General features: G+C 40.6%; 1 protein-coding gene across 4 annotated transcripts in view; it reads left to right on the plus strand.

The window, feature by feature from the left end:
• dazap1 (DAZ associated protein 1) overlaps positions 1-16,044 on the plus strand; it is a 29,992-nt gene that overhangs the window by 528 nt on the left and 13,420 nt on the right. For all 4 annotated transcript variants that reach the window (XM_070859659.1, XM_070859660.1, XM_070859661.1 and 1 more), the window contains exons 2-6: positions 6,933-6,973; positions 7,771-7,937; positions 9,218-9,292; positions 10,070-10,180; positions 13,929-13,977. In XM_070859659.1, the coding sequence (XP_070715760.1) occupies positions 6,933-6,973; positions 7,771-7,937; positions 9,218-9,292; positions 10,070-10,180; positions 13,929-13,977 (443 nt within the window). The remainder of the gene's footprint in view (positions 1-6,932; positions 6,974-7,770; positions 7,938-9,217; positions 9,293-10,069; positions 10,181-13,928; positions 13,978-16,044) is intronic.

Here is a 16,044-nt window from a genome sequence, read left to right on the forward strand (position 1 = left end):
GGTCAATGTCCGACCGGGGAGACCAAGGGGGAGAATAAACTCGACACTCTTTATGTATTTATATTGATATATTCCGAGTTGGTTTATTTTTAAACTTCCTCACACGCCCGCTGGGGGTGGGGGGGGGGGGAAGGCCTCCCCATTTTCTGGCCTCCATTTTCCTCACCCCCCCCCCCCCCCGGGGCACCTGCCGACTGGAAGGCTTTATCTGTGTGTTTGTCTGTCTCTCTGACTTTGGCCCGAAGCCCAGGGTTGGCGATAAGTTTAAACCCCGATGTGTTTTATGGAGTGGGGGGGAAGAGGACAAGAGCATGGCCAGGGGGCAGATGGCCACATGGTTTCTCCCCACCCTCTCTCCCTCCCCCAAAATCAGGTTAGTTATCAAAATAAAACTGCTTTAATTTGATCCCCAATTTTCCTGCCTCTTTTTTTTACTCCAACCACCAATCAATATTGTCCCAAAAGTTTTATATCTGGAACCGTGAAATATTCCAATGCCCACTCACCACGTGCTCCCGCAAGGCACATGTTGTAAAAAAAAAAATTTCCTTCAAGACGGCCGAAGCCTAATACGTTTAAATCTGCTTTCTTTTATTTAAAAAAAAAGTATGACCCAATTAAACCGAACGTGTGATACTGGGTCAATCCGCCCGTTAAAAGTGCGTAGATGCGGTCGCGTTCCTTTTTCGGGTTTTCGTAATATGTCTCTTTACGCAACTTCATATTCAAAAAACCGGAAATGTATATTCTCCCCCACCTCAAAAAAGAGATTCGCTTTTTTTTCCTCCAAATTTCAACTTAAATTTAAATTATTCACGTTTTGCTAATTTAAACCGAATGCTTGTTACAAAATGGCCTATCGTTCTGGTATTGGCTATTTATGCTTGGTGCTGCAGGAATGAGTAATTGGTATGACCTCCAGAATTATTCTACACTCTCAAGAGGCCATCTGTGAATGAGAATGGTACTTTTAAGCAGCTCTTCGGTATTTTGTTCACGCAAGGAAAAATAGTTTGATTTCGGAAGGTATGCACAGTTGTCCTGCCCCCAACTTTGCCACTGTTTAGTTTTCCTGCACCTGCTAGGAAGTGGATTTTGTTGGCCCTCCATGGGCAAGTGGGAGAAATGTGCATGATTCAGGCAATATCTAGAAATTGCTTTGTTGGGAACCCTATGTCCTCGCAGGTAAGAAATGCTCATCTCTCAACATAGACAGGAAAATGTGGGCTGCCAAAGCACGGATACACCCAAAGTACTAGTTCTTTTTTATTGTGAAGTTCCATCGTGCCAATGTCATTTTCTTGTTTGCCAAACAACTTTGAGCAGATGGATGTCTATTTTTAAGAACATATTTCCAATTTGGTGCTGAGATTTGTAAAATTATGCTTGAAAGATTTTCTTGTTTTCTAGAGTCATGGTAAATATGTTAAAAGTCAAAGATTCTTTATATTTAAGAGCACAGTATAACTCAATCTTTTTGTAAAGTTGAATTTATTTTAATTCCACAGTTCACCTGTCTTAAAGGAAGCATTCCGTGAAGCCCCAAAAATGTTCATGGCCTGTAAAATATATATTTTCTGCCACGGCACAAACCTCACCATCCTCGTAGCTGTCAAGGTTGCACCAATTGCGTTTCCGTTGCAAAACCAGTTCTGCAATGTCAGTTATAACACTCTAGTGCTGTAGAAGCTACCCACTGATATTGTAGGATGGTTTTTACAGCTATAGACTCTCAAACAACTGTGTGTGAACATTGCTCTGCTGTTTTGGTTGGGAAGGTAGCGCTCAGACTAGTGGGGGTCCAATAAATGCAAGGGTACGGGTACAAAGTGTTCAATCATCTGACTTGGCTACCTCCACCAACAAGCTTTTATGTTGACTTTAATGGGCTTCTGTTAGTAACTGATGAATTTGATTTGTTTTAATTTGGATTTTCTGCAGGTCTATTCTTCCTGCTATCCATGGGGGGAGGGGAGGGGCGGTGTGATTTATTTGGGGCAACTACAAGTATTCGCCTCAACTTGTTTTAATAGTTTATTAAATCACTTATGGCCCATGGTTGACTGAGGGAGTCTCAAATGTTAGTTTGAATTGACAATCTAATTTGGCTTTGTTCTGAAAGCACGGTAAGACTATTGTCTGAGCCAGGAAGTTGTTACTATGCAATTGTAACCTCGTCTCTGCTTACTTTATTCAGATGAATGGCCAGTTCAGTCAGATAAATTTTGCAAGTAGGTGATTGAGGAATTTGTTTCCAACATACATTCCAAGCATTATTTCCTTGAAATGTTTTGGGTTCTGTATGGTTGGGAGCTTTTACATTTTCGCTGCCCTTTGCTAATGGTTAAACTCAACAAGTATCTTGTGGCCGCTCACCTTGAAGTTCATTTTTTAGGCTATCGAGAAAAAGGCTAGAGACTTTGTAGGGGATAGACAAGAAACTTAATGTAAATCTATTGTTAAGGATCACTATCTCGAGATTAATATTAGAAAATTATCAGATTTATGTCTTAATTTTGAGGAGCAATAGTTACAATTGCATAAACTCTATTATTTTTGTTTAATAGATGTATTCTCTAGTTTATAGTCTAGATAGAATACGCATACCATCACTTCGATTTTGAGGAGACCTGTGTTCTATCCAGTAAACTAAAATACAGCTTTATATTTGGCTGTGCAGCGAATTTGTATTTGACGACAAAGGGCACACTCCTAACCAAATATAGTATCCCAGGATAGTTTATAGTCAATCTCCTTCAGACCTATGCTTGCTTAGCTGGACTCCGGGATTGGGCCTTCCTCCCATGCAATACATAGCCTGATGCTACTTTTACTGCTGGCTGCAAATTGGTAAAGCCTCATGCAGCCAACCACATGGATTGTGTTTGTGACTGCCTCCAAGGCTGGGAAAATGTGATAGCGCACCTTCTTCCTGAGCCCTGTTTTATAGCCTTTCCAACAGCACAGCATTACCAGAGATGGAGGGACAGGCTGGTAAGAGACGAAATATGTATGACACCAGGAATTGGAAGATCAGCGACCCAACACAAAACATTTTGCTTCTGAAGTAGTACACCAGGGACATATAATTAGTGTAAATGTATATTTGCTCCTGTAAGCGGCATGACAATATTGACTTGGTTGGTTGCCATCTCGCTTCGTGCCCGAAGGTTGAGGTCAAACCCCACTTCAGGACTTGTGCGTGTAATCTTTTGTGGGGGCGGGGGGTGCTAACATTGTTCTGCCTTTTAGATCAGATGTTAAATTGATATTGTTCACTTGGACCGTTTCCAAAAAAAATAGCATGTTTTAACCAGCACTGCCAAAAAAAAGGTCAATCCTCATTTGCTGTTGGAATCCTGCTGTGCATACACTGGCTGCAGTGGTTACTTGCATAGCAGTGACTAGATAAAGTGCTTTGGGACATCTGTGGATGTGATCAGATGTTATTATAAATGCTAGTCCTCTTTAAACAACCATCATTATTTAAACCAGTATAAAATTTTGAATTAAAAAAAAAATCCTCATCGAGAATGTTGCTCATCTTCAGTGCTAGTGCAAAAATGGATGCCCATTGCTTTGGGATTCTGAACTCTCAAAAGTAGATAACTGAAATGTGTATATAGTAGTGCTCTAGAATTGAAATATGCACCACGGCTGCAGATCATTAAAATAGCTTGTTCATTTTGAACTTTCGGCAGTTCTGTCGAAGGGTCATCGACCTGAAACGTTAACTGTTTCTCTCCACAGATGCTGCCTGACCCATTGAGATTTCCAGCATTTTCTGTTTTTATTTCAGATTCCAGTATCCAAGGACGTTTACTTAGAGTAGGGCAAGTGCAGCTCTATTCATTGGGCAAGAAAATGGGTCAGAATTATTCTGCAAAAGAGGTGTTTGTTGCAACTAATGAATCCCTTGTATTCAAAAATAAATTTCGTTTACCTACTCATATTTTTTCTGGTACCATTCTTTACCTTTCTGTATGACTTTCTAAGTCTCTTTCTCTCTTGGTCTTTTATTTTTTGTATGGCTTGTCACTTACTGTCACATTCTTTCTACACCGGTGTTTCTTTGTGAACACTACAAATAATTTAAATGAAAGAACTAAAGATCATCAACCCAGACAGCAACTGCAAATATTTTCTATACTTATCTGTTAGTGACAATTTTCAAGATACTGGCCAAAAGACGAGACATCCCCCATGATTTAATTACAGAATCGTAGGTTTGTAGTGTTATTTTGTCTTAAACTAACAACCTTGTGTCCACAAACAATAGACAGAAAAGGTGCATTTTTATAGTACCTCATTGTCAGTAGATGTCAATGCTTTACAGATAATTATTTTTTAAGTGAAGTTACATTATTTAGGTAGATACAGCAGCCAATTTGTGCACAGCAAGCCCCCCCCCCCCCAAACAGTGAACAAATGATTTAGGTGGAGAAAAAAAAGTGTTGCCTCGATCACTGGGGAGTTACTTACTCATTCAAATACTGCTATAGAATCTTTAACATCACCCAAGTTGGCAAGGCCCCAGATTAACCTCTTGGGAGACGTAGCATTCCTTATTACTGCACTGTAGTGATTTGCTCAGCTCTAGTGGGGCTTGATACCACAACTGTTTTACTTGGCTACCAACTGAGGCATATGGACAACTGCCGGGTCAAACAGCAGGTTTTCAGATTATTTTATATAAAAATAAGCTACTGGATGGTAGGAAACTGTGGGCCCTGCTTAACAGGCACTTTTAGGTGCAGTATATATATATTACCTCCAGTCTTGTTCAGATTATTTAGTGTAGTAGTAATGTAACAATCTGGAAAGATTACTTTGGCTGACCAATCTGTGTTCGGGATTACCCCAGTACAGCAAAATAAAAGTCCAAAAACTGCATGTCTGTGAATAAGATTGGGCTAGGCTGTTGATATTCATGACATAAACTGTTTACACTTGAAACTGAGTGAAGTACTAGTGGCTGCCTGCCACCTAAGAGCCTACCCCAATAACATTTGCCACTTGTGTGAGGGGAAGAAAATTGCATTCAAAATCTACTCTCCAAACATAGTAAAGGTTTGAAAGATGCAATTGGTGAGGAAATCCCAGAATGTGGGGCCTAGGTGGCTGAATGCATAGCTACCCATGGAGTGAGGGATACTTAAGAGGCCAGATTCGGAGAAAATTAAAGTTCGGGGCTGGTGGAGGTTTGCGATGGGGACTGCGGAGGTCAGCAGTGGATAAGAATTTTAAATTGCCTCTCCCCCAACACCTGTGGATCAACGAGAGCATGGGTGATAGGTTAGCAGGGCATGCATAATAACATAAGAAATAGGAGTAGACCATCTGGCCCCTCGAGCCTGCTCTGCCATTTAATAAGATCATGGCTGATCTGATAGTGGTCTTGCCTCCACTTCCCTGCCTGATCCTCTTAACACTTTATTCCCATATCGCTCAAAAATCTCTATATCTGCCTTAAATATATTCAATGAACCAGCCTCCACAGCTCTCTGGGACAGAGAACTCCATAGATTTACAACCCTGAGAGAAGAAATTCCTCTTAATCGCTGTTTTAAATGGGCAGTCCCTTATTCTGAGACTAGTTTTAGTTTCCTAAGTGGAAATACCCTCTGCATCCACCTTGTCTAGCCCCCTCTTATATGTTTCGATAAGATCACCTCGCATTCTTCTGAACTCCAATGTGTATAGGCTCAACCTATCCTCATAAGACAACCCCCTCATCTCCAGAATTAACCGAGTGAACCTTCTCTGAACAGCCTCCAATGCAAGTATATCCTTCCTGAAATACGGAGACCAAAACTGTATGCAGTACTCCAGGTGTGGCCTCCCCTGCTACAACTGTAGCAGAACTTCTCTGCTTTTATACTCTATCCACCTTGCAATAAAGGCTAACATTCCATTTGCCTTCCTGATTACTTGCTATATACCTGCATACTCACTTTGTGTTTCATACACAAGGACCTCCAGGCACAATTTTTCTCCATTTAAATTATAATTTGCTTTTCTATCTTTTCTGCCAAAGTAGATAACCTCACACTTTCCCACATTGTACTCCATCTGCTGAGTTGCGGATGAGATGCTAAGCCAAGGCCTCAACGCCTGCGTGTTCAGAGAGACATAAAAGATCCAGTGACACTATTTGAAGAAGGGAAAGAGTCCTGACCAATATTTATCTCTCAACTCGAGTCTGCCAAAATGGTTTTTGTGTTGCCATTTATTACATTATGCTTTAAAACTGGTCATTAGCAGATTGGGAGCAGACATTTTTTTTGACATCTCTTTGAATGAAATTGTATGCTGCTATTTTAATAACTGGATTGGTTCCCCTTCTACTCTTCCTTGTCATGTTATTTACAACAGTGTGCGCCTAGGGTGCTTATATAACAGGTCATTTTAGAACATAAAACTAAAATAGCTAATGGCCAAGACATTAACTGTTCACTGTCTATGTGTAACAACTGGGGTTGTGATTGAATATTTCAAGTTGCTTATCATCCACAATAAAATTATAGCTTAATTTGATATTTTTGGGAGAAAATTTGCTTCATAGAACTTTCATTAAACTTATCTACAGACAAGTATGAACTGAAAACTGCATTCTTTAAATTGATACTGTTGGGCACATGGATTAAGACCACTCGTGTGGTGGGTAACTATTCTGGAATGGTTCGGCTCAGCTGCATGTTTCCGTGTTGTAATTTCTATGCATGTGTGTTTGGGTTGCAAAAAATGAAAAGGGGAGCAATTAATGTTGTTTGAGATCGTTGTGGTATCTTGGCAAAAATTTTAATAGGGTCATAATTTATATACAGTTTTATTCCTGTTCTGACACCCTATTGCATATAATTGTATTCATCAATATTGAACAGATATGTTTCAGGAAAATGCTAATGCTGGTATTTGTCTTGATATTTCAGAAAGCTGTTTGTCGGTGGTCTTGACTGGAACACGACACAGGGTAAGTTGTGTGCTCTTTTAGTCCTCGTGCCAATGATGCACAGTGGATTGAAATTACATTACCTATTTTTTTTAAAGATTGAATACTGTGTTTAATGGGACAAAGCCTCTGGAGCCACATTGCACGAACTGCTCTTCCAACCTTCAAAATAGGAAAACATGCCTGTGTAGTGTCTTTATTGTGTCAAATGTCTCCAGGTGCTTCATGCAATTTCTTTTTGAGAGCAGTGCCTGGTATTTAAGGAGACATTACACCATTTATTTGCGAGTATCAGCCATTTGTTTAGAGTCACAGCAACCAAAGTTAAAAGATGACTTTTAACCTTGGTGAGTGGAGGAAACAAAAGTATGGTCTTGAAACCGTGCATCTGTGATTCCTTTGCAGTCTAGTGGAGAGGGCTTAGCCGCTCTCTTTATTGAAGGTTCCACGCTGTATCAAGTGAAAATCATGCCTTATGCCAACATTGGATACTCTAGGCAAAAAGTTTTCTATTTCGTTTTTTTTTCTCCATGTATATCTATGGATCGATCTCTCCGCTCAATGTCTGGGCTGTCGCACTGAATAGTTTGTGACAGCTGCACTGCCTATTCAGAAGCTTTGCTTTGCAATCCTGTGCTTGGATCTCAGAACTTCCAACATGTGAAGTGAGCAACTTCAGCACTACTTGGTTTAACTTGGTACCTGCCTGCAATAGTTTTGTACACCAACTTGTAGATTAGGAAATACTTTCTTGGCTGTGATAGCTGTTAGAAAATGAAGAAAATCTGGATTTATGACTGTTTTTATATTTTTAACAGAGACTCTCCGTGATTACTTTTCCCAATATGGAGAGGTGGTTGATTGTGTAATAATGAAGGATAAGATGACAAATCAGTCTCGAGGTTTTGGATTTGTGAAGTTCAAGGATCCAAACTGCGTGGGTACAGTACTAGCCAGCAGACCTCATAATCTTGATGGAAGAACAGTGAGTTGATTTTAAAACTGTTTTGTTCTAGTTGAACATGAAATTTCTCCAGTTACAAATAGGATTTAAAAAACATCCTTTTTAAAAATATGAACAGGTTTCCCAACACTTGAACTATCCACCCAAAGAATATTAAACTGCTGATTTTCTTGTGGGTATTTGCCTTGTTTCCTTTTCTTGAGCTATTCTTCATATTCCTGACAGTTATTCATATAATTTGCAAGTTAGCAGCTTGGTAGTTTTGTTGTCCCATTGTGTTCTTGCTATATCCAGTCTGTCTAGAAACATCAAGCTCATTATCCAGATCATTCGATTGAGGAGATCTAGTAGTGTGTCTTGAAGTTTCTAAATTACATATTTGTTGGGCTACTTGAGTCGAGTGTGCTTTGGGAGAACCATGAGGAGTGATCTGCAGTGACTACTGGCAAATTAGGCAATATTTTGAAGTGCGAGGGCTAAAGTTTCTGTTGAGGTCCTGTGAAACATGGCTCAACCGTTTCAAATTGGAGATTTCTTGAATGGGCCGCGTACCCCATTAAATGGACCACGCACCCAAAAACAAATAGGGGGAACATTGACTAAGGTTATTCATAGCCATTATTATAGGAAGATTTTAGATGAGGGGTTTTGTCGGGTACTATTATAAAGTTTCATAATGTGCAAGCTTAAAACACGATTGCGAGTTACAGAAATTCAAATGTAGCTCACCGTAGCTGTAAAATACCATTTAAGATATACCATTCTCCCAATTTAACAGTTGAAAGCACAGGGCAGACATTTCCTGGTTTTGAATATTCTAAAATTGGAATGAAGTATAGTGAGTAGCAGTGGAGTAAAATTGCAGTGCAAGTATATTAGTAACAATTCATCAGGAAAGTTTTAAATTCTTCCTTTTTGTAAAACAATGGAGTTCTCTATGGGGTGATCTAAAATTAGTCTTTTAAAGTGGATACAGCACCCAATTTGCACTCCTGAAAAAGGATCATATACAGTATGACACATAATACATTGCATCAACGTCAAATGTAATGCTATGTCCTGAGCACTAATGTGCTTGTTAGCATGAAGTAGTTGAATTGCCTATGAATTGAAATCCATAGGTAAGATCTGTTCACATGTTGAAAGTGGCGCTTAGGCAGCTTAATCTCTCTATAAATGGTTATTAATGATTTCAAGATACCGTTGATAAGACTGCCCTAGCCTTTCCTGTTACTTACTCGAAATGTGACCTTTCTGTACACTTTTTATTTGTATTTTAATTTAAAACTTTTTTTTTGTAGATTGATCCAAAGCCATGTACACCTCGTTCCATGCAGCAAGAAAAACCAAAACCAAAAGAAGGTGGTGGATGGGGAGTAAGTATTGGGCAGGAAACACTGCAGTGGAGTGAAGGACACTGAAACTGCCTGCTCTTATTGAACGGAAAGCGTTCTGACCTCTACTGTTAACTCGCAGGTTTCTTGCAAATATTCAGTTTCTGTCCTCTAGGGCAATGCTTAATAAATTGTGCCTCAGTTCATAATCCCTGATCATCTTTGGGGGAAGGTGAAGAAAAGAGAAGGCATAATTTTGTTCCTGTGTAAACCAGGTTTTCAAACATTTTTACTGGTGTAGCATTTTGGAGTCTCAGTGTACCATGCCACAGAGTGGAAACATTACTGTGTGCTACTAAGCTTCTTGGCTTCAGCCATTGTGGGTAAGTGTCAAATAAACAATGTGCTCTTTAACTTGCAGGGAATATGAGAGAACACAGGCGAGCATTTGTGTGGCTTCAGGGAGGCAATGGCAGAGGCCTGGGATTCGGTTTGGGAAGACATAGAGTAATCGTTTTGAGGAAAAGGAAGAAAATCTGATTAGACTTGCTCAACAAAGTTGCATTGGAAACTTACTTTTGATAGTTTTTTTGGTCTCATTTTAGTGCCTACCTAGTGGAAATTTCCAGCCTCAAATTCAGTGTCAGGATGAAATATCAGCTATAGAACTGACAGTAAATGGCCAAGAACTGATATTTTCAAATTACTAGTGAGCCATCACATTTACTGGATGTTTTAAATAGAGCCACAACCATTTTTGGATCACATTATCTGATCCATTTGTCGCCATTTTGTAAATACATTTTTTTTACTTTGCAGAAAGGTTCACAAAACCAGAGCAGCAATAAATCAAAGAAGGTATTTGTTGGTGGAATTCCTCACAACTGCAGTGAGACAGAACTCAGGGATTACTTCAAAAGGTTTGGAGTGGTGAGTAATTTGTCGTGTTAGCACTTGTCCCTAATTATTTGCAGAATATCGAAAATGTTTCTTTATATGGTTGGTACTGAGCCGTTTCCTTTAGATTTTAAAAATATTTTCCACAAAGTAGCCACTACAATCGTTGCAAATTGGGGGCATGTTGAAGGAATGGTTGCTGTTTAATACTCTGTACCTTCGTGATGTAAAGAATATTGGATGCTTTATAGTAGACTGCAGAGCAATAATCCAGTTTCCTGGTTGGGAGGTGATTGTGGAGGGAAACTTGGGATGACATTAAGCTTGCGCCTTATTAGTCACACGAATCATAAGATTGAATTGCTATCTGTACCTTCCTGTGTTTTTAGTCATGTGGAATTGTTTTGATCTGTGGTATTGCTTTTATCTACCTAAACTCAGGCAAGGCTCTTCATCTTCACATGGTATACGGCAATCCTTAAGAAATGGTCATGCTACATATTGGGCCCAAGTTTCCACATGATAAAAAAACGGGCGCCCCTCCGAGCTGGGCGCCCGTTTTTCGCGCCTAAAACGGCGCCGGAAAAAAAACGAGCGATTCTGGAGCGTTCTGCAGCTCCTTGTCTACTTGGCGCGGCGCCCAGGGGGGCGGAGCCTACACTCGCGCCGATTTTGTACGTGGGAGGGGGCGGGTACTATTTTAATTAGTTTTTTCCTGCCGGCAACGCTGCACGTGCGCGTTGGAGCGTTCGCGCACGTTCAGTGTGAAAAAAACATTGGCACTCGGCCATTTTTGTAGTTTGTAGCTGTTTAGTTTTTTTTTAAATTTTAATAAAAGTACATTGCCATCAGCACAGAGGCTTCTTGTAGCAGTGAGAAGGGTGCAGGAAGCCTCAAAGTTGAGGCAGCCGTTTCCCGACGACCTCCCCCTTTTGCCGTCGGGAAATGGCTCCTCAATTTCTGAGGCTTCCTGCAGCCTTCTCTCTTTCCCGCCAGCCATCTGGAACGGCTCCATTCCCCCCCGGCGTTCGGTAGGCTCCCTCCCTCCCGCGTTCGGTCGGCTCCCTCCCTCCCGCCCGCATTTGGTCGGCTCCCTTCCCTCCCCCACCATCCCCCCCCGCGTTCGGTAGGCTCCCGCCTGCCCGCGTTCGGTCGGCTCCCTTCTCTTCCCCCCCCCTGCGTTCGTCGGCTCCCTCCTCCCCCTGCCCGCATTCGGTCGGCTCCCTCGTTTTGTGAGGCTTGCTGCAGCATTCTTCCTGGCTGAAGCACTTTCACACAGGTAGGAAGATGGTTTATTTAATCTTTTCTTTGCTTATAAATGTTTATTCGGGTTGGATTTATTTGTATAAGTATAAATAAGGATTTATTGTAGAATTTAATGAGTTCCCCTCTCCCTCCCCCCCCACCTCGTTCTGGATGCCTGATTTGTAACCTGCGCCTGATTTTTTAATGTGTAGAACAGGTTTTTTCAGTTCTACAAAAATCTTCACTTGCTCCATTCTACTTTAGTTTGGAGTACATTTTCACTGGAAACTTTCAAATCAGGCGTCAGTGGCCGGACATGCCCCCTTTTGAAGAAAAAATTCTGTTCCAAAGTAGAACTGTCATACCTGACTAGAACTGCAGAAAAAAAAATGTGGAGAATTGCAAATTCTAAGATAGTCCGTTCTCCACCAGTTGCTCCTAAAAATCAGGCGCAAATCATGTGGAAACTTGGGCCCATTATGTTAAGCACACAGTATAGAAAGGAGCCATAGTGCACAATGTGAAAAATGAATCCCAACAACTCGCTTTCTGAAAATAGCAAATATATTAGCGCAAACCTTAAACTGAAAATCAGCTGGATATGTGTAAATCTGTCCCCGTTGCAGCCTTTTCTATATTTCCACAATTTTTAACATTCTGAAGTATTGCATTTCTTTTGCCAAATGATATCAGCTGGCTCATTGTTTAAATGCAAAAGACAAATATGCCTGACTGTTACTGCACCAGCTAAAATCTAAATGTAGGTCAACAATAAGGCCATGCTCAACTCTGATGCTGTGTGGTTTGATAGCTCACTGTCCATGCTTGTACATGGTAAGTATGGCCTCTGATGAGATGCTGAAGGACAACCAGTACTTGTGGAACCATTCTCCAGTAGAAGTCCATGCCAAATTTTGAGGCAGCAGAAAACAGATCTTCCAGATTAAACAGCTGTGAGAACTTGCACTATGCAGTGCAAGCATTTTCTTGATGCTGGGAGACATCGTTTTGTAAATCTTTGCTTGAATTATAAGTTTCAAAATATCTTGATTTCTAGCAATTTGACTGCAGATTAATATACATCTATAATGCAACCTTACTTAATGTCAACTGTATAGTATGGTGAGCAATTTGTGTAAATTATTCCCAATAGTTAAAAGGTCTAGTACTTCTGCCATTTGAGCGCATTTTCCTAAAGGCCACTTGTGAGCTGCTGAATTTTCTGTCATTATTCAAGAGCGAGCTGAATTGCGATGAGTTTTAACTTTATGGAGGTACTTAAATATATATATTCGTTCACTGGATGTGGATGGCGTTGGCAAGGCCGGCATTTATTGCCCATGAGATGGTGGTGGTGAACTGCCTTGAACCGCTGCAGGCATTGTGGTGAAGGTATTCCCACAATGCTGACTTTGTCGTAGCGGTTTGTTACAAATGAGTGGCTTGCTAGACCATTTCAGAGGGCAGTTAAGAGTCAACAGCATTGGTGTGGGCCTGGAGTCACATATAGGCCAGACCGGGTAAGGGCAGCAGATTTCCTCCCCTAAAGGACATTAGTAAACCAGGGTTTTTTGTTGCTAATTTCATGGTCACCATTACTGAGACTAGCTTTTTAAAAAAAAAAATAATTCCTGATTTAGAATTTAAATTCCGCACCTGCCGTGGTGGGATTTAAACTCTGGATTATTAGTCCAGAAACAACCACTATGCCACCGTGCCCCTCCTACTCACTGACTCCACATGAGCAGATCCTAACCAAGTAAAAGAAGCACTTTCCTGTCCTGTAATATCTTTTAATGGTTGACTTTGATAATACTGCCTCTGTGCCATTGAATGAAGCACCACAGTGCAGTGATAGAAAATAGGTGCAGGAGTAGGCCATTCGGTCCTTCGAGCCTGCACCACCATTCAATATGATCATGGCTGACCATGCACTTCAGTACCCCATTCTTGCTTTCTCTCCATACCCCTTGATCCCTTTAGCCGTAAGGGCCACATCTAACTTCCTTTTGAATATATCTAACAAACTGGCCTCAACAACTTTCTGTGGTAGAGAATTCCACAGGTTCACAATTCTCTGAGTGAAGAAGTTTCTCCTCACGGTCCTAAATGGTTTACCCCTTATCCTTAGACTGTGACCTTTGGTTCTGGACTTCCCCAACATCGGGAACATTCTTCCTGCATCTAACCAGTCCAATCCCGTCAGAATTTTATGTTTCTGAGATCCCGTCTCATTCTTTTAAATTCCAGTGAATATAAGCCTAGTCAATCCAGTCTTTCTTATGTCTGGGCATCAGTCTGGTGAACCTTCGCTGCACTCCCTCAATGGATTCCATTGTACATTTGAGGGGAAAGCCTAAGTTATTTCTGTTTGATGCATGTTCTTTGAGGAATACAGCAGGAGCAAAAAAGAAAACTGAATGGACTAGCTTTATCCAAATGGAAATTTCTTGACTTTCAGTGCTCCATGTCCATGTGTTTGCATCACTCATGTCTGTCTTGCTGCTTTTGATATTATTTTCATTCTTTCTTTTAGGTCTCTGAAGTGGTAATGATCTATGATGCCGAGAAGCAGAGGCCCCGAGGTAAAGGCTGATCCACTTTGTTGCTGACTTAATCCATCTTATATTCAGATGACAAACTACCTCTTCTGAACCATACAGTACTTTTCACTATGGGTTCTCAAAAATGTGAATGTGGCTCAATTTTCCAATCTTTTTTTCTTAAAAACCATTGAGAAATAGTGTTAATTTAAACTTCGACAAAAATAAATTAGAAATATTTAACTTTATGCCAATGGGGAAGGTTATATATTGTATGTCACTTTCCTGGGAAAATCATGCATTTTATACAGCACTGTTTGATTTAGGATTATTAGCAGCATCAACATATGTTAATTACAATTGCTGCCCTGGTTGGTAAACTACCAGTCTACCACTTCCCTGTAACTGCTTATTGCTATGCAATAAAATACTAAAGCAAACGTCACATGAGAGACTTCACGTGCCTCTGGAAGACTACTGGGTCCTGTTAAGCTTTCTATGAGAAGCGCTATACTTCAGTGGAAAGTTGCTCCTAGTATGAGACTAGCTTTTAAATTTGTTAAATTATTGCTGTAGCAGAAAGCAATTTAACTTCTTTGGATAGGCACACGTAAAGTGAATAGTTAGAGTTCTAAACAATTAGTTTGGGTGACATCCTAAAGAAGTAAAACTGGAGTTGTGTAGAACTGCTTGTATATTAGACCACAGATATGAGCTATCCCTGGTGTGTTTATGCATATAGTGGTCTGCTTAGCTCAGTGGTGGCACTCTCACCTGAATCAGAAGGTTATGGGTGCATGCCCCACTCCAGAGACTTAAGCACATACTTCAGACTGACACTTCAGTGCAGTACTGAAGGAGTGTTGGAAGTACTATCTTTCGGATGAGACATTAAACTGCGGCCCCTGTCTGCCCCCTCGGGCGGACGTAAAAGATCCCATGGCGTTATTCAAAGAGGAGCAGGGGACTTCTCCCCAGTGTCCTGACCAATATTTATCTCTCCACCAATATCACAAACAAATTGTCTCGTCGTTTATTCTCATTGTGGTTTGTTTGACCTTGCTGTGTGCAAATTGGCTGCCACGTTTCCTTACATTACAAGTGGCCACAGCCCAAAAGTGCTTAATTTGCTGAAGTAGTGAAAGGTGCTTTATAAATGCAAGTTCTTTCTTATAATGTATATGAAATTTTACAGAAGAACATTTTACCCTTTTTATGAGTTTATTGCTTGCAGTCAGGATTATTCCACTGTGTTCAGTGCAATGTCGCATGGCATCACAGAAGGCTGCACTGCATGGCTTTGTAGATTTTATGCAGGTCTTTTGGTTGACCAGAGCAATTCCATTATAGTGCAATGGGTGGGTAGTGGTCTGGCATTGCAGGGTATTTATTATTTTAGAATGCCTGAGCTTGAATCCCAATTCTGGCTGACTTACCACTTGATGTGATTTCACTGCAAGTATTACTAGTTCTCAGCCATGCTGTTGGATGGAATGCTTTGAAGAGGCAGTGCATTTGTGTATTGCAAGAGAGAGGAACTATATGCTCTTATCCTAACCTGCAACTTGCAAGCCCATAATGGGAACTGTAATGTGAAGTTTGCAGCCCAGGTAGTGGTGTTTCAGCTAAAGAAAGTATCTATGTGGTGTTCAAAAGGCTACAGAGCTGAAAGTGTAAGTCAGTTTTTCACACTTGCTGACCAAGAAGTTCTATCAGTTCTCCTGCTTTAATGTTGAGGCGTCATAATGATGCTGGTGCCCGTCCTTCCCTTTTGGCCATGGCACCATCTTTCCACTTAGTGTTGTGGCTTGTCTGAGAGCAGCACTTATTTGTGGTAAACTGGGAATTTTAGCCCAATGTTGTATCCTTTGTGTGTAAATATGCAAATTTAGTTGAAGCATTGACACCGTGGCAATATCCAAAATTAGTACATAGAAGGGAGGAATTACATGAGTTAAAATGTGTCAAAAGTATTAATGTTACCTGTAAGAGAGAAATTAAACAAATGTAACTGAACGTAGTTAATCTGTGGAGTTGGTAAATATATGAAATGAGCTTTCAAGACTGGCAATTAGTGCTAATCGCATTAGTAAATTCAAGAGTTGGATA

Source organism: Pristiophorus japonicus, chromosome 18 (genome assembly GCF_044704955.1).
Source record: "Pristiophorus japonicus isolate sPriJap1 chromosome 18, sPriJap1.hap1, whole genome shotgun sequence".
NCBI classification, from domain to species: Eukaryota; Metazoa; Chordata; class Chondrichthyes; family Pristiophoridae; genus Pristiophorus; species Pristiophorus japonicus.